Raw genomic sequence first — 24803 nt, 5'->3', positions numbered from 1 at the left:
CGCTGTGAGCAGGATTCGAACCTGCGCAGGGAAACCCTATTGGATTTCGAGTCCAACGCCTTAACCACTCGGCCATCACAGCCACCCGGGTTGCAAGTCTGAACACATCTCTCTTCTGCTCAGGGAAACTTCTCCCCGAAATACGCAACTTGTATCTGGGCTGCAGGTGGGGATTGTGCGCCTGAATGGCTCTTTCTCTCCGCGCTCCGATCTCTCTCCCCCCACCCCCTCCACACAGAATAATATCACCGCCCAGGAAACAAGCAAGTTCCAGGAAAAAGCCCAGGCTAGATATACACGCACACAAAAAAAAACCCCAAAAACCTTGCAAAGTTTTCAACATGCAAAGAATTGCTTGCAAAAGTGGCTATGCTTGCATTGGTGGTTCAGTGGTAGAATTCTCGCCTGCCACGCGGGAGGCCCGGGTTCGATTCCCGGCCAATGCAAAACCTATGTTTTTGGGAGAGGGTTGTAGGAGACACATGCTTCGTTTGCAAAAGGTCGCAGGTTCAGTTCCCAGCATCTCCAAAGAAACTCCTTTTCTGAAATCCTGCCAGCCAGAGTAGGGTATACTGACTCGATATGCCATTGGCCTGACTCGGTGCAAGGCAAATTTCCAACCTTTCTAAAATTTTGGTACAGAACTGCTTTCATTTATGTGAGGCCAGTCGGAAACTTATCCAAACCAGAAAGCACAGGTTTATGTCCTCAATGAGAACTAGACTCTTGTTGCCAGAACCTTTGCTGTATCCCCCATCACTCTGATTTGCATTATTTAATTTTGTTCGGACAGCAAAGGTACTCAGAACACATCTGCTAGACTGTGGTATATTTTTTTCATATGGATGACTTGGTTGAGACAGGGACTATATGTTGCAAGTGGATTCATGAATTCAATTGAAAATCAGTAGGTCTGAGAGGCCGTGTTAAGGGACTTCTTAGGCGCAAATGGAATTTTCATTTCTTTTTAATTTTTAATTTATGCTTTTCAGGTTTATACATTTCACTAATTTGCAATCATTTTAACATTTCAAAGCTTGACTTCCTTCCCCCTTTCTGCGGTTCCTTAAATTTATTTTTAATATCCCCTGCATATCCAAATTAACTTAATTCGCTCATTTATTCCATCTACTTTATATACTTTTGTAGACTGAATTTTCACATTCACTGTAGTTTTATGTATTAATGCTGCATCCTAAAACTCGAACAGTCTTCGCCAACCTGGTGCCCTCTGGACATTTTGGACTACGTACAACTCCATCAACACTTGCCAGAATAATAGGCCAAAATGTCCTGAGGGCACCAGGGTGGTGAAGGCTGACTTAGAAATTTAGAGGATCTGCCCAATTTTTAAAAGAAGAATCATCCATGCCTAGATACAACTCAGCCTCATAAAGGACACCTTGAAAGCTCTTCCCTCCTAATCCCAGATTAACCAAAAATCTTGCTGGATGAGGGATATGCCAGCCTTATGATGGCGCAGCAACCAGACTGGCAAATTCACCTGATGGCCTATCCAGGGAGTCATGCCAGTACATCATCCTTCATGGTGATGGCAGCAGATCTGGTGTGGCAGAACCATAGTGGAACTTCTGTCCTATCCTATTGACCCTCAGCCAACGTAGCGGTGTGACAGAAAGGCACTTTGTGCATGTTTAGGGGCACTCTGCGCTTTATGTGCTGGCTGGGGCTGATGGGATTTGCAATCTAAAACATTGGGGAGAGCACACCAGGATGAGGGGGCCTAATCTGCAGGAGCACAGGCACAAATACTGAAATCCAGCACACATTTTGCTTGTGGCGCGTAAGAAGGAAGGAAGGAAGGAAGAAAGAAATGCTCTGTGCACTATGCCTTTAAAGCCCATTATTTCACACACACACACACACACACACACACATATATGAATATATATATATATATATATATATATATATATATATATATATATAGGTTTTGTAGTTACAAAATCCAAATATCACATACCATTTTCAATCCTGCCTTCCTTTTACATTTACTATCCTCCCCTCAACTTCCCCTCCTGGTTTGTTACGTTATATGTTGTGTTCTTCATGTATATATACTATTAAATGTTGTCACATTGTCATCTTCTATGTTTAAAGTCCATGAAGTTGTGAAAGTTTATTCAAATCCTGCCATTTCTTTTTGTTGTTTCTGCAAGTAGTTTGTAAACTCTGGGCAGCTCCCAACAGAATATTGAAAGGCAGATCGTTGTTTATTTCCTTGACATCTGATGGGAGGGCTATAGTGCCTCGAATTCTCTGAGGGGGGGGGAATGGCATTCTGAATGTGCTTTACAGATGTTATACCTTTAAAGCACCTTCAGAACAAAGGCCGTACACGCAGCCTTTGACAGGCAGGTAGATAGACAGACAGACAGACAGACAGATAGATATATAGACGGATAGATAGATAAAATTATTACTATTAGATGTCATGTCAATGAAATAAACAACTATTTGACGTTTCGAAGACATCTGAAGGCAGTATAGGGAAGTTTTTGATATTTGATGTTTTATTGTGTTTTTCATATTTTGTTGGGAGCTGTCCAGAGTGGCTGGGGCAAGATGGGCAGCATATAAAGAACAAAATTGTTGTTGTTGTTGTTGTTGTTGTTGTTGTTGTTGTTGTTGTTATACATACCTAGATAGGTATGGACCATAAAGAAGACTGATCTTCTAGAAAGATGGACCATAAAGAAGACTGATCGCCGAAGAATTGATGCTTTTGAATTATGGCGCTGGAGGAGACTCCTGAGAGTCCCATGGACTGCAAGAAGATCAAACCAATCCATCCTTAAAGAAATCAGCCCTGAGTGCTCACTGGAAGGGCAGATCCTGAAGCTGAGGCTCCAATACTTTGGCCACCTCATGAGAAGAGAAGACTCCCTAGAAAAGACCCTGATGTTGGGAAAGATGGAGGGCACAAGGAGAAGGGGACGGCAGAGGATGAGATGCTTGGACAGTGTTCTCGAAGCTACGAACATGAGTTTGGCCAAATTGCGAGAGGCAGTGAAGGATAGGCGTGCCTGGCCTGCTCCGGTCCATGGGGTCACGAAGAGTCGGACACGACTGAACGACAAGATAGGTAGCCTGATCCATGTGAGGTCTGTCGCCCTGGCTTGGCAGCAAAGGCCTCGGGTGAGGAGCCAGGCCTCGGGTGGCGACTCAAGGACAGGCCTGCGTTGTGTGCCGATTCCCCCGTTGAGCCCCAACGGAGACCCCCGGAGAGGAACTCTTAATGGGGCTGCCCCCCTTCCTTTTAATTAAACCCCTGATGGCTCTCGCACCCAGCGCAGGCTTCACTGCCAGCACCTGGGAGCTGGGCCGAAAGCAGCCTTTGTTCAGGGCCCTGAGCAATAACGCCGGGTGGGTGGAGGCCTTTGTCCCTGGTGCCTTTGTCCCAGGCGAGGGTCCCTTCACGGGGGATGCAACCCACCCCTCATTTTCATTAGGCACGCGTAGCTGCTCCGCTAATCCCCTGGTGTCTCCAGCTACTGATCCCTTCTTTGCTTGGGTGCCCCTGAAAACCTGCATTTCTCCTCACTGATGGATAACAAGGAGGTGCCTCAGGGCATTTGCTTCCCCCCCAAAAAAAAGATCCACACAAGGGCTAGAAACAAAAAGTAAAAATTGCATCTCCGTGGTGCATCCTCTGGGCTGCATCAATAGGAGTATAGCATCTAGATCAAGGGAAGTAATAGTACCACTATATTCTGCTCTGGTCAGACCTCACCTGGAATACTGTGTCCAGTTCTGGGCACCACAGTTCAAGGAGGATACTGACAAGCTGGAACGTGTCCAGAGGAGGGCAACCAAAATGGTCCAAGGCCTGGAAACGATGCCTTATGAGGAACGGCTTAGGGAGCTGGGTATGTTTAGCCTGGAGAAGAAAAGGTTAAGGGGTGATATGATAGCCATGTTCAAATATATAAAAGGATGTCATCTAGAGGAGGGAGAAAGGTTGTTTTCTGCTGCTCCAGAGAAGCGGACACGGGGCAATGGATTCAAACTATAAGAAAGAAGATTCCACCTAAACATTAGGAAGAACTTCCTGACAGTGAGAGCTGTTGGACAGTGGAATTTGCTGCCAAGGAGTGTGGTGGAGTCTCCTTCTTCGGAGATCTTTAAGCGGAGGCTTGACAGCCATGTCTGTCAGGAATGATTTGATGGTGTTTCCTGCTTGGCAGGGGGTTGGACTGGATGGCCCTTGTGGTCTCCTCCAACTCTATGATTCTATGATTCTATGATTCTACACAACAGGTGGGATATTTTCGATCTCCCTGGTATGCTCACACAAACTTCACAGCCATCTTTCTTTTGCAAAGAATTGCCCTGTGAGCAGAAACTCCCAGAATCCTTAGGGGTTACGGAGGCTGCCATGACAGGCGAACCAGATCAAGTAAGTGGTGCGAACTAAAGTGCCCTCATTTCCAACTTCTTGTTATTCCTCCAGATTTGGACCACCACCCGACCACCGTTAAGGCTACTTCTAGGACAAATCGACACCCCCACAACTCATACACCCCATACGTTTGAAAGAGCATGGCTTTCTCCCAAAGAATCCTGGGAAACATGGTTTCTTAAGAGCGCTAGGAATTGTAGCTCTGTGAGAAGCAAAGTACAGTTCCTGGGAGAGGAATCTGCCTCTGAGGCTACAGCGTGGAATCCGGACTTAATAGTTATAGAAGCTGTTTTCAATCATAGGTTTCACTCAGGTGAAGCAATGGCGAGAGGGAGAGAGCTTTTTAAGCATGTGCAGAGTGTTTTCCTATCACCATGCGTAGTCACAGTCAATCCCACCCCCAAGTGTGTTCAATATTAGGAAGAAAGGCTTCCACATTGGCAAGCATGGGGCTTTGAGCTCCAGGACCTATTTGTTTAGAACTGAAGTGCTGGAGGGAGGGAGCAATAGAAAATAGATGAAAATTCATGTGACAAAAGGGACATTTTGGAGCTGCCCCCAGACCAGGCCTGGGCCAAGATATTCTGACACCTGAGGCAAACTGCAACACTGGCTAGGAAAGAAGGGAGGGAGTGAAGATCTAACTTCAGGAACTTGGAGGCCAGATCTGCTGCCCCTGGGGATCCTGCCGCCCGAGGCGGTTGTCTCAGCTTGTCTCACAGGTGGGCCGGCCCTGCCCCAGCCCTACCGGTTTCAGCATTTCAGAAACCATGGTACAGTACTGCAGAGCCAGTTTTCCAAGAAGCTAAGAGCAGCCTTGCTAGATCAGGGAGGAAATCTGCCTCCGACGCTACAGGGAGTGCCAGATGTTTCTGGAGAAGTTCCCAGCCAAGGTGATGCTGGAGGCAGCTTCAGTCGCCAGCGTTGGTGGTATAGTGGTGAGCATAGCTGCCTTCCAAGCAGTTGACCCGGGTTCGATTCCCGGCCAACGCAGACTAGCTTTTTGGCAAAGGGTTAATGCTTTGCGGGGGGAAATAAGCTCCCATGCCCAATTTCTGTGAGGGGCTGGGAGTGCCCCCTTGCCTGAGACTGTGTTACCTCCTGTAGATTTAAAGGACAAGACTTTCCCTCAAAGAATCCTGGGAACTGTAGTTTGTTAAGGGTGCTGGGAGTTGTAGTTCTGTGAAGGGGTAAACTACAGTTCCCAGCATTCTTGGGGTGTGTCTGCTTTAAATGTATAGTTTTGAATAGAAGGAGAGCCTACTGGATCAAGCCAAAGCAGGCCCACACAGCCTCTTCTCACTGTGGCCAACCAGAACCTGTCGGAATCTTGTAAGCAGGATCCGAGCATAAGAGCACTCAGCCCACCTCTGCCTTCCAGACACTGGTATGCAGAAGTGTTTCTGCCCCTGAATTCTGGCACGCACTGAAGTTACCAATCTAGAGGCAAAGGAGAGCCCCCAACTCCCTTTCCCTATTGTTCTGTGACCTAACCTAAATACATGTAAATAAATTTATGCCGCTCCCTAGTTTTTCCCTTCCTCCAGTACAAGCCAAATTTCAGTTTGTAAGGTCCTCAGGGCAGAGACCTGCCCTTTTTACACTTTGCAAAGTGTGGCACATAATATGCAGGCATCTATTTGTCTGGAGAGACAAGGGGTGTGTCTCCAGGAGTGAAATCAAACTGCTGTTTCAGCAACACCAAAGTGATCTCCCCACGGCACAAGCCTGGGCAGTGTGTCTGGAGGTCCTGGGCAGCCCAGATGACAAGACCCCCCTCTCGGCTTGGCTGACATGGTCCGAAGGAAAGCAGAGCAAGACGTTTGGCACCAGCTTGGCTGCAGGAGTTGCCAGCAAGAAGCCTACAAGGTGCAGTCCAACTGCCTTAGGGACTCCATTCCTGATTTGTGTAGGGTTTTTACTCCTTAGCATTTTCTTCTCCTGAAAATATCCCACAAGGCAACAGAGGTTTAGGAGCAGTTTTCCTTCTCCTAGGTGGGCTACCTTCCCAGGTGGATGAGCCCCATCTGCCCCTCCCTTCCCTCTAGTCTACAGCACATGCAGAAAAAGCACACATAATATCATCTCTCATATCAGTAACCCTTTGCAAATCAAAGCGAATATTGGTCAGCAGGCATACAGTGTTCCAGGATGTCTCCCCCTCCCCCCCACACAGTGGGGTGGCCCTAGTTTTCCCCATCAAGTGAAAAATAACGTGGCACAGCAATTTTGTTTGTAATTATTGAGCAAATGCCTTGGCCCTCTGCCTTCTAATGACCACGTTAGTTTGTGGCTCCAAGCTGGTGGTGCATGAGACTTTTAATCTTAGGGTCGTCAGTTCGAGCCCCACCTTGGGCAAAAGATTCCAGCGTCGCACAGGGTTGGACTAGATTGCCCTCGTGGTCCCTTCCTTCCATCTCTACAATTCTATGATTCTAGGTTATTCTAGACACAGCAGCTTTCCAGACCTCCTAATCTCCGCCACCCTCCAGGGTGGGAGGAACTCACAGCGCCCCCTCGGTGGTCCTCGGCGCGCTGCAGGTGCCCCCAATGGCCCCATTTGCTGAGCCACGTCAAATGGGGTGGGGGTGGCGCTCTTTGGAGTCCGGAGCTGTGAAACTCCCCACTCCCACCCGCCACCCCCGAAAAAGAAGGTGTGACTATGAATAGCCCGGCCTTTGAAGCTAGATCTTGTTCCCACGGAATAAAAGGGAAGAGGCGATGAATGTTTAGGAACACGCGACGTGGCAATACTGTATATTGCATTCCTGCTTAAAACGGGGCGGGGCAACGGTGATCGGGGTGGAATGCACCCCCTCCCCAAACCTCGCATCCAATCGAGGCAAAGCTTTTTTGCAGAAAATCATAACTGCGCCACGCACACGAATCTTGCACAATCTTGAAAAACGAACGCCCAGGCGGTGCCTCAAATCTTCCCTGCACTTGGGAAGTCTGGATTTGACACCCTGCTTCCAGTTCCCTGCCAAACCTCCCCCTTCCTCACTTTCCCCTGATTTATTTTGTCAGTGAAAACCTGAGCGATATTGGCTGTCATCCTATTTGGGAAAAGGCCCATTGAATCCAATGGGAGCCACTTCTGGGCGTGTACAGGGTTCAGGAGTTGAGGCTGGATTCTTTCCATGCTCCCATATTTGAAAGCTCCTTTAGGTTACGTGGGTGGTGAGAGGGAGAGAAGGCAATTCGGGTGTTCATTTGAAGTGGCTCCCAAACTAAAAAGTTCAACCATTCTTATACAGGTAGGTAGCCGTGTTGGTCTGCCCATCTTATACAGTACACAGAGTGAGAAAATTAAACCAAAAAGTCAAGTTGCATTGGCCGGGAATCGAACCCGGGCCTCCCGCGTGGCAGGCGAGAATTCTACCACTGAACCACCAATGCTACGAATAACATCTGGATTTCGCCCCTTGAGATTCTTGCAGCAGTAGCGCAAGTCAGGATTGACTCTTAACCATTTTATTGCCGGTGCAACGCCTTTTTTTTCTTTTCCATTTTTCAACCGCCTTCGTTGGGAGTGCGGGGTTGCAATTCTTCAAAGCGCTTATCTACCGCTTGCGCTTCTTTTTCAGTTTTGCCACACGTGGAACTCGAAGCGCTGGGGAGCTTGGCACCTGCATCTAACAAACGCTCCCCAGTTAGGAGGAGGGGCAGATAGACACCCTGCGGGTTTAACTATGCAGATCGATCTATCTCTCCGCCTGCTGCGCCTCGGGGGTCTCCGGCAGGTGCCCGGAGGTGCGAAGGCTCGTGGGCCGCCGGTTTGGCGAGAGGTGCCATTTGACACCTCTGCGGGAGGGGGGGGGGCGGGGATCCACAAGTGGCGCTAGGGAGGCGGATCAAAGGGCAGGAGGGGCGTGGGAGGCAATTGACACCTCGGCGTGTGGAAGACTTTCCCAGGCTCGTAAAGCGGGGCGGGCGGGCGGGGAGGTGGAGAGGGTACAACAGAAGGCAGCTGGGGGGGGGGCCGCGGAGAGACGGAAGGATAACACCAGCCTGCCTTGCTCCTCCCCCCCTTCCCTAATTAACAACCCTGTCCACTCCCTCGATTTAGGGTTTTCTCTTTGTATGGGCAGGCACCCCCCCCCCCAACTCGGCTCTCCAGCTTTTTCTGGACTACAATTCCCATCATCCCTGACCGCTGGTCCTGTTAGCTAGGGATGATGGGAGTTGTAGTCCCAAAACATCTGGAGGGCCGAGTTGGGGGATGCCTGGCTTAAAGGGATCTTTTCAAACGAGAAACCATACTTCTGGTTTGGGCAAAAGGTGCCCCTCTCGCCACCACCCCACACAGCGGCTGTGCACCTCATCCGATCCATTTTTATTCGGATCGGGTCAAGGGGTATGGAATCTTCCAATATGTGGATGCGGCGGAGGCCGGACTAAAAGCAGTTTTTAATTTAAAAAGAAGATCGCTTTGTTTGCACGCACAGAAACATCTGTATCTGCAAAATGGGCCGCTCCCGGCAACCCGATATAGGTGTTAGTCATATTCAAAGTTAGACCCGTCGAAATGTATGGACGGGAGTAAGTTAGGTGCGTTAATTTCAGTGGGTCTACTCTGAGTTAGTTAGGTGGATATAAACCCAGAGAGTTGTCTCCACTTAAACCTTCAGGTCTAGCCCATGGGCATTGAATCGGGCAACTTCTGGATGTGTGAAGGTTGTAATAAACCAATAAATGAAGATGAAGAAAGCATATAAATAAATCAAAACAAAAACACTGTTGCATTGGCCGGGAATCGAACCCGGGCCTCCCGCGTGGCAGGCGAGAATTCTACCACTGAACCACCAATGCATCTGCTGGGCGCAATTTGTGCATCTGTCTTTATATACAATTTTCATATTATTCCCTCCTCCGCAAGCTGTTGGTTCCCGAAATAAAAACTCATGGGCCGGGCCTGGAACTCATGCTCTTCCACACCCCCGTACTGAAAAAAGCCAACTTCAGATGAGCTGGGGGAAGTTGGAGGCACTCTGCACACCCTCAAAGGCACTCTCGCCTTGCATTCAGCCAGCCTCCAGCACGTGTCTCCAGCACCAGGCACTGAGCTTGCTCCACGCTAATCCAAACGCAGAGAGATTTTCTTCACTTTTCCTTCTGGATTGGGGGATGTGTGAGTGGAGGGGGGAGACCGTGGGAAACCCTTCCACACGCCAAGGTGTCAATGACCTCCTGGGCTTCGCCTGCTCTTTGATGGGCCTGGAGGCCACACGAGCCGTCACACCCCGGGCGCCTGCCAAAAATCTCCCACAGGGGTGGTGGTGTCATAAACAGGGGGAGGGGGGAGGGGGGCAGGCATTCCGAGAAACAAAAGAATCGAACGTGGAGCGCATGTGTGGTGTACTCTGCACATGCTCAGAGGCACTCTGTTCTTCTCTCATCAGCAGCAAATCGGATTTACAGTAGTTGTTTGTTTTTACATCATAGATAGAATATTACAATACTCGCAATATCAGTGGGGGCGTTCAGCGTAAAAAGTGCTCCCATGGTCTTTTAAATGTGTCTGAGTTGTTGGTTCGATTATGGATTTTGTGTATTCCTTTTTTGTATTTTTAACGTTGGAAACCGCGCTGTTTAATAAAACCCAGTTCTGATGGGAGAGGTAGGATGAGACCCAGCTCCGAGTTGGGACCATTAAAAAAGCAAGGACTTTTAAATTGCTTTAAACCCATTTGTTTCAATGGGTCTGACTTCGATTAGGTCTGATTTTGATTATGGCTTATTATTCGTAAGCGCCGCATTTGCGACCCTCCGAAACATCCCTCTGTATAGACCGGTAAATTAATAAATAAAACAAACCCCATCTCAGGAAGGTAAAACCTGCTTGCTTTTTAGAACATATTTGTACAGCATCACCGCCAAACGCTGGGAATGTTCCTTCATCAAAGGACCCATCCAGCTGTTCCCAAAGGCGCATTGGTGGTTCAGTGGTAGAATTCTCGCCTGCCACGCGGGAGGCCCGGGTTCGATTCCCGGCCAATGCAACGCATGTTTTGTTTTCCTCACGTTTAATGGGTCCAGAAAGATACTTCTCCCCAGTCTTCACTACACCTAATGTTTCTCCCCCGCCTCACATGCTTTTTTATTTTTTATTTTATTAACTTTATTGACCCGGCGGCCATTCTCTTTGTGTCTGTTTGCAGAAGTAAGGTGATTAAGTTGAAAAAAAAAAATCCTTTTAAAACTACCTGTTTGAGATAATTTATATTTATTCTACGTTCAAGTCAGCAAAGAAAGAAAAGGCGAAAAAAAAAGAAAAAGTCAAGTTGCATTGGCCGGGAATCGAACCCGGGCCTCCCGCGTGGCAGGCGAGAATTCTACCACTGAACCACCAATGCTTCCTTACGAAGCCCTGCTCTCCGCTTCGTTTTTGCATCCGCTCCTCTCGGTCGCTGTCTTCCATTCCTCTTCCTCCATTTGCAAGAGGCTCCTTGCAATTCACTTGCAAAATTGGGTGGGAGGTGGAGCAGAACGGGAAAAGATATTGATACTAACGCTAGTAGGTTGAAAGTGCAGAGTCCCTCAGATTCCAAAAGGAAAGGAAAAAGTAAGAGAAAGTGGAAGTTGCACCCGGGGCAATCATTAAAAATCCAGGCCCAACGCCTCATCTTTTTAGCAGTGGGATATAGTGGTTAAAGCGCCGGTTTTTGTGTTTTGTTTTTAAAACAAACAAACAAACCACCATCTCAACTCGACCATGGAGCTTCGCCACTGCCTCTCAGCCTAACCTACCTCGCAGGGTTGTTGTTGCGTGGGGGTTAAAATGAGGAGGGGGAGAGGAATAACCACGTCAGGCTTGGGAGAAGAAGGTGGGAGGACGTGATTGCAGTAAGAAGTACAATAAATAAATAAACACACTTCCGCCCCCTGAGGAGAGCAGGGGGTGGTCCCTAGTGTTTCTGGGAGTTTGGTCCGGAGACGGGAGCTTTGCAGCTCAAGGCCCATAAACCAGGGACCCAAATGGGACCCTGGGACGTTTCAGCCGGGAGGTGAGAAGAATTCCGATTCCTTCCTCTCCACTCCAGCCAGCCAGCTATAAACTCATTATGAAAGACCAGGTGGGGCAGTATAATTCACCATAGCCCCCCCTGCAGCCCTTTCTCTTTGCGGGGCTTTCAGGGGACTGGGAACTAGGATTGCTAAGGGATTTGTCAGGAATTTGAAACGCTAAAATCGAAGGCAGCCATCCTCCTTCTTGCTTCTGTCCTGAATGAAAAGGATCTTGCAACTGGAGGAGAGAGATCGTACCTATATATCCCCCCCCCCTTCCGCCAGAGCTATAAGTTAAACAAGCTGCTATAGGCTTAGGGCCCCACTCTCTTGGCCCCCCCCCAAAGGAAAAAAAAACTGGATGTAGCTTTCCTAAATATAAGATAAAAAAACAAACAAAATAAAACCTGCATACAGCAACAGTGTTTTGTGTTGTGTAGGCACCTATGATGTAGGTCCACAAATTACCACATATACCATATATTCAACACAAAAAACAGCAACAATTTGTTGTTGACAAAGGACAGCTGGACATATAAAGGGCCCCATTACCTTCAGTAGCTTAGGGCCTCATCAAACCTAAATCCGGCCCTGTTCCCAACACACAGATAGGTGTTTATTCGGCATTTGCGCCCGTCATACAATACAATCATACAATACAAAACAACACACACAAATTGGCAAACCCTTTCCCAATTTCCATTAATTGTGTGAACCCCTTCTTCCCACCACTTCATTGTCGAAAGGTAGAATTGTTAAGCTGGAAAGGACCCCCCGAGTCATCTAGCCCAGTGTTTTTCAACCTTTTTTGGGCAAAGGCACACTTGTTTCATGAAAAAAATCACGAGGCACACCACCATTAGAAAATGTTAAAAAAATTAACTCTGTGCCTATATTGACTATATATAAAGTAATTCTCTTGAATAGGAATCAAATAAACAAATTTTTCCCACGGCACACCAGGCAACATCTCGCGGCACACTAGTGTGCCGCTGAACAGTGGTTGAAAAACACTGATCTAGCCCAACCCCTGCGATGCAGTAATCACAGGTGAGCATCCAGAATTTATTAGCGCCCTCTCACACACAAACATACAGAAGTGCCTACCTCACAGGGTTGTTGTGAAGTGTTGGAGTGGGTGCTAAGTGCTTTGGACAGTGTAGTCTAACAGACATGGGTATTTCTTCCTTCCCTTGAAAAATAAACCCCTTTTGCCACTTTTTGACCCCTCCTGCGTCTCTCTGCTTTCACACCAAATTTCAGGGCCTATTTTTACTGTTCCCCATTTGGCAGACTTTCACAGTTCCTGATGTGTGGGGTGGGGTGGGGAGATTTGGAGGGGGGGTAATGACTTTCCCCCACAGCTGGCGTTGCTCCTACTTCCCCCTAGCTCACCCCCCCCCCACACACATTCACTAGTCTCGGTTAACATTTCCCACTCCTGCTTAATTAATGGGCTTAATACGAGGTGCCGGGGCTCAAACGTCCCCCACCCTCATCGCCCCCGCAGCTCTACTCTAGTCAAAGGCCCCCTTTCCCCCAAAGGAAGCACTCCGCACGTGCTCAGAGACTATCTACATGACATTGACTGTCTCCTATTGTGGTCTCTCCTTCCTTGGAGGTTTTTAAGCAGAGGTCGGATGGCCATCTGTCATGGATGTCTTAGCTGAGATTCCTGCATAACAGGGGGTTGGACTAGATGACCCTCGGGTCCCTTCCAACTCGACAATTCTACGATTCTATGCTTCAAACAGCAGTGCAGGCAGGTGAGCCTTGGCTCTGATTCCAACTAGCTGTTTTCTCAGAATATGAGGCCTTTTCTTCTTCAGGGGCCTTTTATCAGCTTGCAGCTTCCCAACAGGGGGAATCGACTGGCAGGATCCTACCCCCCCCCCAAAAAAAGGCATGGAAGAGACACCATAAAGGGAAAAGCTTAACTGGGTGTTTTTTAAAAAAAGAATCATATAATTGTAGAATTGGAAGGGACCCCCAAGGGTCATCTAGTCCAACCCCCTGCAATGCAGGTATTTAAAGGCACGAGGGAGGGGGGGTTAGAGCACATTGGCAAGGAATCATTTCACACATGCATGACACACAAAACCACCGGCTTTTTCATTTCAGAATCAAAAGGCAAAAACATTCAGTATTAACTCTCTCTCCCTTTTGTATCTGAAGAAGTGTGCATGCACACGAAAGCTCATACCAAGAACAAACTTAGTTGGTCTCTAAGGTGCTACTGGAAGAATTTTTTATTTCATTTCATTTTGTTTTGTTTTGACTATGGCAGACCAACACGGCTACCTACAACTCCCTTTTGCAAGATACGCCAGACACAACCGAGCAAGAAAGCTCGGATCGCAGAAACTCTGGGTTCTTTCCCCCTTCCTTTTGCTTAAAACGAACCCCCCCAAACCCAGCACCACCCGTAACTGAAAATCGGGGCGGGGGGGGGTAGATAATCAAAGATGACACCCATGTAAGCAGATTAAAACATTGGCAGGATTATTGTAACAACCTGCATATTTAAAGAAGATGAATAAATGAGCAAATTAAGTTAATTTGGATATGCAGGATATATTAACAATAAATTTAAGGAGCCGTAGAAAGAGGAGGAAGGAAGTCAAGTTTGGAAATGTCAAAATGACTGTAAAATTAGTGAAGTGTATAAACTTGAAAAGTATAATTTTATATATTTTTTTAAAAAAGATGGCATGCATTTTATTGCAACCCACTCTGAGCCAAGCAAAGCAATCTGATGACGGTGCCTTCCAGTATTTTGGGGAAGGAGGTATTGACTACTTGTGAAAGTTTTTTAACATTTGGGTCCCCCCCCCCCATTTCACACCCATGGTGTGTGTGTGTGTGTGCGTGCGCGCGCGCTGCTGAAAGGGACAGAGCCAATTAATTCACTCCCCCGCGCCCCCAGATGTGGGCTGCGCCTGAAGGGTCATTAAAGGAGAAGGCGGAGGGAAAGGAGGGCGGGGGTCGCACGGGGTTTTGCTCACTTTGACCAGCGTCCCCGGGGGGAAAGGCAGGCTTGCCAGGAGAGAGCCCGGAGGCGATGGTGACTACGGAGAGCTCTGAGCCAGGAGGGGTGAGAAAGGTACCTGTATATGGGCTGCATCAGGGGAAGGAAAGTGGGGGGCAGGGGCTGGGGGAGGGGGGGGCTCAGCGTAGACAGCTAAGAGGGTGGCTGTGTATGGAGGAGTGATCCAGAGAAAGTGGATCTATCTATCTAGCTATCCTTCAAGGAGCTCAGTGTGGTCCTCTCCATTTTGTCTCCACAACAACCCTGCGAGGTAGGTAGGGCTGGCCGGGTGCCACCGACATCCAGGGTCACCCGGTGGCTGAGTGGGAGGATTTGAACCCGGTTCCTCGTCCTACAAACCGCCATCCAGGCTCGCCAGGCGCTGCTGCTGCTGCACCCCGCCGGCTCCCACCAGGCCTGACTATTGGCCACACTTCGGGAATTACCCGGGGGTGGGGTGGGGGGACGCAGATCTTTCCCACCCAGGAAAGGGAGGACCGGCTCCTTAGCCACAGAAGTGCGCTGCTGGCTTGCTCTGTGTGGTCTTTTCGGGAGGGAGGTGTGCGGAGATGGGCGCATCTCTTGCGCAAGTGCTGCGTGCAGATCAGGGAAGGAGAGGGGACGGCATTCGGGATCGGGGGTGATGGGAGCCGTGGAGCCCCACACTTTCTGGAGGGCACCGCCTTGCGCCTTGGCTACCCCCCCCCCGGAAGAACTCGCCCTCTGCCCTCCCCTGGAGAGCGAGGGGCGCCTGTCTCTGCATGGTGGACTTTGGGGGGAGGATTAAAAATGAACAAACCCCTCTCCATCCAGGCACTTGGGTGTGTTTTTGATCTTGGCAACCATGAATTTATTTAGCTGTGAGATGTGATTGTCTTTAAATGTTTGACATGTAATGTTTTGAATTTGTTTCTGTTGTTTTGTTGCTGGGGGGGGGGCAGAATAGAATGAATGAATGAATGAATGAATGAATGACTATATCAGTTTTGCAGCAGCGCAGATTACACCCCCCCCTTTCTTCTTGCACGAGGGACTCGCGCGCCACAATACTGCACACACACACTGGGAGTAGACCCACTGAAACGAACGGAGCTAAGCTCACCGTGCTCTTAATTTCTAATGGGTATACTCTTGAGTAGGACTAACGTTCGCTGCAACCCTCAGAAGCTTATATCTTGTGCCAGGGCGCTGAGTCAGCCGGTATTAGCTACGGAAAACATACAGGCGCACAGACGATCATCGCAATAATTAACAAACAACAACAACAACAAGTGATGCTCTGAAACAAAGTAACGTGTGAATATATATTGGAGGAGGGGGTATTTTTTTTTTTGCCTGTTCGGTGCGTGGTTGTGCCAAAAGGAGTTGCAGAATTCTGGGAAGGACCTGCGAAATAATGATGATGATATTCTTTTATTTTCTGGGCGAAATAATTTCACACGCAATATTGCAAACTTTTCTTAATGCTGTCTCTAAAGGCCTGGCGGGTTTTTGATCTGGTGCTAAGGATGTGTGGGTGCAGTTTGGGGCTGGTTGGATTAAGGGAGAATTGAAGGTGGGCGGGGGGGGGGCGCGCGCGCGAGGAAAGCGATTTTGCAACAAGCAAAGAAGCCGCAAATTCTTCCAGGCAGAAACGACTCCTGGGTGCTCCAGGCCCCTCCCATTTTACCAGGGGAAGCGGGAGGGAGGGGGCTTTATGGGAATTGCTTCCTGGGCATTTGGGGAGGGGGCGGTTTTCAAGTAGGAGCGGGGGGGGGCTCAGCTGAAGGAGGAAGTGTTTTCCCTATCTAGTGGTTTTTGCAGAAGATGCCTGGCCTGGGGAGGAGGCAGCTGTGATGGGCAGGATATCAAGGAAGCCGCAGATGCGTTTTAGACCCCCCCCCGCCCCCAGATAAAGAACAACGGATTTCACATTAATGCTCCGATGCTCGACACGCAAACAGGCAAACAAAACAAATCCACCTCAAAGTGGAATAAAACAATCTTAATTATGGGCGAGAACAACTATTTAAAACATTCAACAATTTTAAATCGGCGATAAACTAGAAGAAGAAGAAGAAGAAGAAGAAGAAGAAGAAGAAGAAGAAGAAGAAGGTTACAGGGTTTGGTTCCTTTATTTATTTATTGTGAAATGAAGAGCAATTCATCCCAGAAAAACACAGCGCCGCCCCAACAGCTATTTGCCTCGCTGCCTCTAGGGGGCAGCAAAACTGCTACCTTCCAGGGGGACTCGCTCCACCCAGCGCCGGATTTACATATAAGCTAAACAAGCAATAGCTTAGGGTCCCACTCTCTTGGATGTACTGGATGTACATTTCCAAAATATAAGATAACAAACAAACAAATAAAACCTACATACAGCAACAGTGTTTTGTGTTGTGTAGGCTCCTATGATTACTTACATTACATAGGGAGCAGGCTAGCAGGCGGGGCCCATTACTTACATCAGGCATAGGCAAACTCAGCCCGACAGATGCTTTGGGACTACAACTCCCATCATCCCTAGCTAACAGGACCAGTGGTCAGGGATGATGGGAGTTGTAGTCCCAAAACATCTGGAGGGCCGAGTTTGCCTATGTCTGATGTAAGTAATGGGCCCCGCCTGCTAGCCTGCTCCCTAAAATATCACTGGTTTGCTCCTTTCTATATATAGGGTGCCTACATTCTGCATGGACTGGTTGCGTGGCAACATGGGCAAATGGCTTGAGATACCTATGAGGTCCATAAATGACCATATAGCATATATTCAACACAAAAACCTGACAATTTGTTGTTGACAAAGGACAGCTGGACATAGAAAGGGCCCCGTTACCTTCAGCAGCTTAGGGCCTCATCAAACCTAAATCCGGCCCTGGCTTTGCCTGCCTGGCGGGATAAGGAGTGGCATAGGGGGTGGGGGGGCTGTAGCATCAAAAATGGGAAAGGCGAGGGGGGGAGGGGAGGAGACGGGCCTGGCAAAGAACAAGGTGACCATTGGCCCCGTTCAGCTCTGTATTGTCTTCACTGCCCCCCCCAACAAAACTTTTTATTTTTATTTTTAAGTGGGGTGGTTGATGGGTACATTTGGAGATCTAAGAAACTTCTTGGCAAAACCTGTTCATGGGAAAGGGAGGATCCTGCACTGCAATGGAGTGTATCAGTGTCTATCTATCAAAGCAGCTGCCCACCCCACCCCAGGGGTCAACCCCCCCAATTGTTTGTCTATTCAGATGCTGAAGCCCCTGGCGGAGAAGCGTCGCCGCGACCGCATCAACCGGAGCCTGGAGGAACTGCGCTTGCTGCTTCTGCAGAGGACCCACAGCCAGGTCAGTGAGGACCCCCCCACTCCCCATCCCCTGCAAGTCCCCTGCCATTTGGGATAGTGTCAGACCCGTTGCGTTAACTTTGTGGCCTTCAGATTTTCTTAGGATGCCTTAGCGTTCATTGAACCCCCTTAAAGTGCATTGAAGTGGATTGTGCATTTATTTCTTCAACTGCCAGCAGGTGGAGCTATTGCTCTACATGACTCTGCTCTAAAAGGAAGGCTTTGGTTTAAAGGAATTGGCAGAGAAATAGGTGGCCCCGGAGGACTTGATCAGGTATTCTCTACAGTTATTCCTGTCTTGTCTATCCTGTCCACGTTCCCCGAGAGTAAGTTGGCACTGCGCAATGATTTGCAAAATCCCTGTGGCTGGTTAGCAGCAGTAGATCCTGGGCGGTGGGGGGGCGGCGGCGCGGTGAGAGGGATCTGCACGTGGCAGGTGTCCTTCACAGTCCCAGCCCTACCTAGACCTGCCGATGGCTGGACCCGGGGCTGTCAGCATGCTGGTCCGTTGCTCTGCCCCTCAGCCGCTGCCTGTTCCCTGCAAAAGTTTCCCCTTCAGCCACCTTCTTCTCGGGCCTCTTTCTTTACAGACTCTGAAGAACCCCAAGGTGGAGAAAGCGGAGATCTTGGAGATTGCTGTAGGATACCTGCGGGAGATGAACTCAGCTAAAACCCAGGGTACAAATGACCTGCATGGTGGGTGGCGTGGGGGATGTTTGTGGACCTATATTAGAGAGATCTGGGGAGGCCAGGTCCGTGCGAGTGTTTGTGAGTTGCTCAAATGCTTTGTTGCTCCCTGTTCTTCAATTCATGGGGAGTCCCCATTCTCACCTTGCCAAAGCCAGAAATTTCTACACCCATCCAGACAAGGAGGGACGGAGATGGGTGTGGCCTGGGGAGAGGGAGGAGCTTAAGAGTCCCGAGGGCCAGGTGGGGAGGCCCAGAGGGCTGCACTCACTTCCTGAGTTTGCAATGTTGCGGATAGTAGGAGAGGATATATTGGTTAAATATTATCCTTCTTCACTCAACGCTGGTGAGTCAGTGGCAGAGAACATTCCCCAGTATATAGCAGGAAGCTAGTTGGTCGATTCGTTTGAATCTCTTTACTTAAGCAGTCCAATCTAGCTTTTTCCAGATTGGGTTTGTTCCTGGCAAATTCCCCTTTTGTTCTCTCTCGAAAAGAATAAAGGCACAAGCACCTTCTTTGAAAAGTAACGACAAGAAGCTTACTCAAATTCAGTTCTCAGCAGGTTCCCTGAAGGCAGGCTTTAGCTTGGAGTTACAGAAGAGAATTTGATTTCATCCCATATGGGAATGAGCCCGTGTGCTGCTGGCTGAGAGCCAGCAGACAGCAAAATACACCAGTATCAGAAGGGAGCAGCAAAAGAGGAAGGTGGCTGTGTGTCTGGTCCTTTTACGGGGTCTCCCAGTGCCACGCCCATCTACCTGGTCACACGCAGGGGGAGGAAGCTCCAGACCAGGTGTGACAGGAAGTCCTCCTGGCTGGAGTAACATCCCCCTGTCTGCGTCCACTGTAGGGAAACAAGAAGTGATGGACTTGGCTGCTTATGTTCCACCCCACACTGAGCACCCCCTGGTTCTATGGACTCTAGAACCACAGCCTCGCAGAGCTGAGATCTAGCCCGACCCCCTGCGAGGCAGTGGAGGCCCACCTCCCTATGGTTTGAGTGACCAGCCTTCTCCCTGGCTCGCCAATTCTGCCCCTCCAGGAGCTGACCCCTCGGAAGACGGGACCCTCCAGACCTGGTACATGATGGGCTTCCGGGAGTGTCTCCTGGGCCTGGCCGCCTTCATCCAGCAAACCCACCCGTCCGTCCAAAGCCACCTGCTGGACACGTTGCACCTGTACCTGGCCTCCAAGCCGGAGCCCCAGAGCCAAGACTGGACCCTCGCCGTCTTCTCTCCCAGCCCTTCGCTGGAGGAATCGCCTCCCCGGACCCCCGAGGGCTTCTGCTCACCCGTGAAGGGGCTGAGCGAATCCTTGCGGAGCCCGGACTCCGCTTGCTCCAGCGCCGGGCTACTGGGGGGCCAACAGAGACACAGCCGAGACAACGCCGCCTCGACCAAGAGGATCCTGCCCCCTCCGCCGGCTTTCTGGCGGCCTTGGCCCTAGAGCACAAACACTCCTGCCCCCCCCCACCCCTCTTGCCCCAAACATTATGTATGTAAATATATAAATATATATCTATATATCTAATAAAACCTTTGTGATGGGATCAAACTGCCGGGTGACTTTACGATGGGATGGAGACGTCACCTCACAGGCTCAAATGTAGAGAAAGGGAGATGGTTTCTTAGGGACTAGTAGCTTGGGTGCTTCACCTAGTGACTCTGCTAGCATCTACACATCTAGAAATGGGGGTTTTCATAGAATCGTAGTTGGAAGGGACCCAGAGGGTCATCGTGTGTGTGTGTGTGTGTGTGTGTTACCCACAACCAGCGGTTTGTAAATTGGGACTCCCAAGAGGACTTTGCAGGTAAGTGAAGAGTGGTTTGGAAGCAGCGACGCCGGCTCATTTCCAGAGTGGGATGCCTCTGCTTCTTTCGAGGGCTGAGGGGCAGGGAGAAGTCTGAGGGCTGCGGCTTCTCCCGCCACTGAGATGCTCTGCGGTGGGAAAAGTTGGGACTCCCATCAGATTTCTCCCAGCTCTAGAGCTGAGCTGCTAAAGCGGAAGAGCCTGTTTAAGGAAAGTCTTTTGCAAGTTGTGACCCAACGGGTAAGACTCAAAAGGAGCTGATCGGATGCTTTGCTTAATTCTCCGCATCCTGGTCTTGCACAGGTAAGACATTGCTGTCTTGTGTAGGTAAGATGCCTTTTGTCAAACGATGGTGGCCCCTGCATCTACAGAATGAATGGGAAATCCGGGGTCTTCCAGGACCCCCAGTTCCAATCACCAAGACCACATGCCCCACTCAGAGTCACAGGTTTCCCACCTCTGTTCGCACCCCATTAGGGTCTATGGAGTGGAAGGGATTGTCTTTGAATGTAATATGCAAATCTGATTTTCACATACCTGCATAAACATCCCCTCTCCTGTAGAATTTTAAGACTTGTTTGCTTTTGGATGTGTGCGCAGAGTGGCTGAGTGTGCGCTTGGATTACCAAGCCTGTGTTATTTGCAAACGTTTCATTACATGCCTGTTTGAAATCAAAACGAGGTTCGTTTAAAAAAATAAAATATCTTTCTTTCCCCCCCTTTTTCTCCAAACTTTCAGGTATTATAATAATAATAAATAAATAATATTTCTCCCCTCCTTCAGTTATGGCTTGTATTGGGGTGTTTCGGGTTGCTTGTTTAAATCGTTCCTTGTGTTGAAATCTATATGCACCATGTAATAAAAATGTATTTCCTTTAAAAACATGAGTAGTGGTACTCATTCCTTTCTAGTGTCCTCCAGAAAACTTTCCAAGACGTTACGTTATTATTTTTTCAAAAAAATTATGCACGTTCAATAAGTGTGTGACTGTATATTTGCATTACGCCAAGCTCACCGCTGTGGGAATTTAAACCCACCTCCCAATTCCTGTCACCTCTTTCCACCCCACCCCCACCACCGAGCAGGCGCATCGTGCAAACCCCAGACCTGTTTTGAATCCGGATCGTGGATATGTAACCACCTAGCGACGACCGCACTGCGAGAAATGTGTCCAGAGAGCCCAAAATAAATCAGTGGGGAAAAACTACCAGAGCTTCATTTGCATTTTTATTATTATTAACAACTTGCACATCATGCGCATTCCCACGGAGGTAAAGGGGACCGGCGGTTGCCAGAGGATTTGTACATGAGGGGGGAAATTCCTACTAAGTAAATGTAGCTGTGATGGCCGGAATGGGAGTTAAGCCCTGGGTTCAGATCCTGCTCGCCTCCTCCTTATAGTCCGGAGGGATGTAAACCTGCTCACCTGTCGGCACCCAAGTGTGAAGCTTTGGAGTGGGGCAGTTTAGCACAGAGGAGCCTTGTGTGTTTGCAAACACGCATCTCCCTCGCACACACTTGGCACATGCTGTGTGAATTAAATCAACTGGGCTGCGGGGGGGGGGGGGGGGGGAGAGACATAATGGATTCCATTCTTCTTATCATGGGGATGTGGGGAAAAGGGATACAGGAACTGGAACAGTTTAATCCCCCCCTGGAAGGGGAGTGTCAGCAAGTAGAGAGAAGAAATTCACGGCAAGGGGCACAAATTCACGGCAAAAGGGGCACAAATTATCCCCATCTTCCTCTTTGTAAACTGGTAAAACAGTATCCTGCCTCCACAATTCCTGCGAGAAGAAGCGGTAAATCCAGAAAGCCATTTTGCATCTTTTAAAATAATAATAATAATAATAATAACAACAACAACAGCAACAACAGCGTAACTGCAACTACTCATACATATATCAAAGAGCAAATGTTCCTGTAAGGGCTGCTATTCTGACAGAATCTTAATTCAGGAAGACCCTATAAAAGAAAAAGTGTGTTTATGCTGGGGGTGGCGGGTGGGATATTGACCCGGCCCACTTCCTTTTTAAGGAGAAATCGCACCTGACCCTGACGACAGCATCAGCCTTGTGATATCCCATTACTCTGCTCTCCTGGGGCGAGTGGCTAGGGACCCTAGGCGAGCAAAATACCACACAGTGTATTGGCGGGAGCTCTGGGGACTCCCCTTTCTAGGAGGAAGAGAGGGAAACACAAGAACAGCTGCGTTAGCAACACAACATGGAATCAGAAACGCACCCACCCAGACACACAAGGACGAACCTGCAGCTCTCCAGATGTTGTTGGACTCCATCTCCCACCAGCCGCCCACCAGCGTGTCTGACCGTCAGGGATGATGGGAGTTGTAGTCCAGGACCATTTGGAGTGTGACAGGCTCCCCACACCACTTGGTCTGAAAACTGAGCTCCTGGAAGGTCAAATCCACACAACATGGTTTTTTTGTTTTTTTTCTGGAGACGTCAACATTCTGGTCTTCACAGGGTTTGCTATTTTTACAGAGGAACCCCCCCCAAAAAAAAAGGCTTGGCAAGGACCAGTTCACCCAACCATTCTGGTGGCAGAGGAATTGCCACCTTTCCCAGAGGAACAAAGATCCTATAAAATGCCAACTGGCAATCAGTTAACTTTGCATCTGGGGGGGACGGACATTTGCCACACAAGTAATATTTTCAGGAGGTGGCAAACGGTGACTTCATCCCTGGTGCCCAAGCTTTTGGAAAACTAATTCCCCCCACATGGATATCAAGGGAGGAAAGTTCAACCTCACCCAAACCTTTCTCACATTTTATGCTAAAATCAACCGCAAGGCTCTCTGAGCCAGCGGTAGGCAACCTAAGGCCTGCCCGGGGGCCGGATGCGGCCCAATCGCCTTCTAAATACGGCCTGTGGACAGTCCGGAAATCAGCGTGTTTTTACATGAGTAGAATGTGTCCTTTTATTTAAAATGCATCTCTGGATTATTTGTGGGGCAGAGGAATTTGTTCTCCCCCCCCCAAAAAAAATATATAGTCCGGACCACCACATGGTCTGAGGGACGGTGGACCAGCCCATGGCTGAAAAAGGTTGCTGACCCCTGCTCTAAGCAATCCTATGTACATGCCTCCTCAGAAGTATACCCTGTTGGGTCCAACAGGGCTTCATCCGAGGTGACCAGGCCAAGGATAGAGGCCTTCGTAGTCCACAGGAGCGAAGATTCCCTTCGGCCCTCAAAATGGCCGCCGGAACGTTCTCCGAAAAGGACCTCCCCTTCCCCCTTCACGCCGTGCCGGCAATGTAGGCGCAGAGGGCGTCTCGGACCCTCTCGGACCTGGCCGCTGGCTTGATGCGAGTGTCCGGCCTCTGAAGCGGCTGCTCAAAGGTGGCGGCCAGCTGCTTGGCCTCGGCCTCCCACGTCTCCTCGTAGGCCTCGCCTTTCTCCTCGCAGATGTTGTGCAGGACGCAGCAGGCCGAGATGAGGCGGGGCAGGTTCTCCACCGCGCAGTCGTTGCGGCCCGTCAGGCACCGCCAGCGGCCCTTCAGCCGGCTGAACGCCTCCTCCAAGGGCTCCTGGCACCGGCTCAAGGTGGCGTTGAAGGCCTCCTTGGCGCCGTCCAGGTCTTCTGTGTAGGGCACCATCAGCCACGGGAGGAGAGGGTAGGCCGGTCCGCCCAGGATGACCCTGGGCACAGAGACCCCGTTGATGTCCGTGGGGCCCAGGGCAAAGAGAGTCCCTTCCTGCCCTTTGCTGAACAAGGTGGACTTGTTGAAGATCTTGGCTTCGTGCGTCTTCCCTGGCCAGCCGGCGCTCAGGTGGGTGAACTTGCCCTGATGGTCCACCAGCGCTTGCAAGGCCATGGAATAGTAACCCTTGGAGTTGACGTACTCGGCTGCCTGGTTTGGCGGGCAAAGGATGGGCATGTGTGTGGTGCCCACCGCCCCGGCGCAGTTGGGGAAGCCCATCTCCTCAAACCCGGCCAGGATCGCCGCCAGGCTTCCGCCCACGGTCACCGTGGCGCGCATCAGCACCCTCTGGATGGCGCGGCACACTTCCAGCACCACCGAGCCGGCGGTGGAACGGCCGACGCCGAACTGGTTGCCCACGTCGCGGTAGCAGACGGAGGTGGCCAGCTTCCACAGGGCGATGGCCACCCTCTTCTCCACGCTCAGCGGCACCCGCATCCGAGTCTTCTGGCGCTGCAGGGCCGGCGAGAGGCGGGCGCACAGCTCCAGGAAGGTCGCCTTGCGCATGCGGAAGTTCTGCAGCCATTGCCTGTCGTCCCACGTCTGCAGGACAGTGTGGTCCCACCACTCGGTGCTCCGTGGCCGGGCCCAGAAACGCCTCTCCACCGAGCGGAGGTGCCCGCCGCGGCGCAGCCCGGCGCTGGCGGCTTGGCGGGGGAGCAAGACCTCTTCCTCTCCTCCTTCCTCCTCGTCCTCTTCCTCCTCTTCCTCCTCCGATTCTTCCTCCTCTTCCTCCTCTCCCCCTCGCTGCCCCCCCAGAGAGTGCAGGAACGCCCAGCGGCGCCGGGAGGCGGCTGCGGAGGACGCTTCCCCGC

At 50.0% G+C, this 24803-nt stretch overlaps 2 protein-coding genes and 7 non-coding genes across 9 annotated transcripts; 4 read left to right on the top strand and 5 right to left on the bottom strand.

Annotated features, from left to right (window-relative positions):
• TRNAS-CGA lies at positions 1–82 on the bottom strand. The gene has a single exon. It is a non-coding gene; the product is annotated as a tRNA-Ser (tRNA).
• A 293-nt stretch (positions 83–375) lies between these two features.
• Positions 376–446, top strand: TRNAG-GCC. The gene has a single exon. It is a non-coding gene; the product is annotated as a tRNA-Gly (tRNA).
• Positions 447–5344: 4898 nt separating this feature from the next.
• On the top strand, positions 5345–5416 carry TRNAG-UCC. The gene has a single exon. It is a non-coding gene; the product is annotated as a tRNA-Gly (tRNA).
• Positions 5417–7751: 2335 nt separating this feature from the next.
• TRNAG-GCC lies at positions 7752–7822 on the bottom strand. Its single transcript has one exon. It is a non-coding gene; the product is annotated as a tRNA-Gly (tRNA).
• Positions 7823–9164: 1342 nt separating this feature from the next.
• On the bottom strand, positions 9165–9235 carry TRNAG-GCC. The gene has a single exon. It is a non-coding gene; the product is annotated as a tRNA-Gly (tRNA).
• Positions 9236–10354: 1119 nt separating this feature from the next.
• TRNAG-GCC lies at positions 10355–10425 on the top strand. Its single transcript has one exon. It is a non-coding gene; the product is annotated as a tRNA-Gly (tRNA).
• Positions 10426–10708: 283 nt separating this feature from the next.
• Positions 10709–10779, bottom strand: TRNAG-GCC. Its single transcript has one exon. It is a non-coding gene; the product is annotated as a tRNA-Gly (tRNA).
• A 3682-nt stretch (positions 10780–14461) lies between these two features.
• HES7 (hes family bHLH transcription factor 7) lies at positions 14462–19897 on the top strand. Its single transcript, XM_033170289.1, has 4 exons — positions 14462–14525; positions 17669–17764; positions 18354–18441; positions 19494–19897. Exons 1-4 carry the CDS (start codon positions 14493–14495, stop codon positions 19895–19897), a joined length of 621 nt encoding a protein of 206 aa, XP_033026180.1. The 5' UTR covers positions 14462–14492.
• A 3626-nt stretch (positions 19898–23523) lies between these two features.
• On the bottom strand, positions 23524–24495 carry LOC117058874 (protein ANTAGONIST OF LIKE HETEROCHROMATIN PROTEIN 1-like). Its single transcript, XM_033170287.1, has one exon. The coding sequence runs from the start codon at positions 24493–24495 to the stop codon at positions 23524–23526; it is 972 nt and encodes a 323-aa protein (XP_033026178.1).
• Positions 24496–24803: the final 308 nt, after the last annotated feature.

Source organism: Lacerta agilis, chromosome 14 (assembly GCF_009819535.1).
Source record: "Lacerta agilis isolate rLacAgi1 chromosome 14, rLacAgi1.pri, whole genome shotgun sequence".
NCBI lineage: Eukaryota > Metazoa > Chordata > Lepidosauria > Squamata > Lacertidae > Lacerta > Lacerta agilis.
This window is presented reverse-complemented; position numbering and strand designations above follow the sequence as displayed.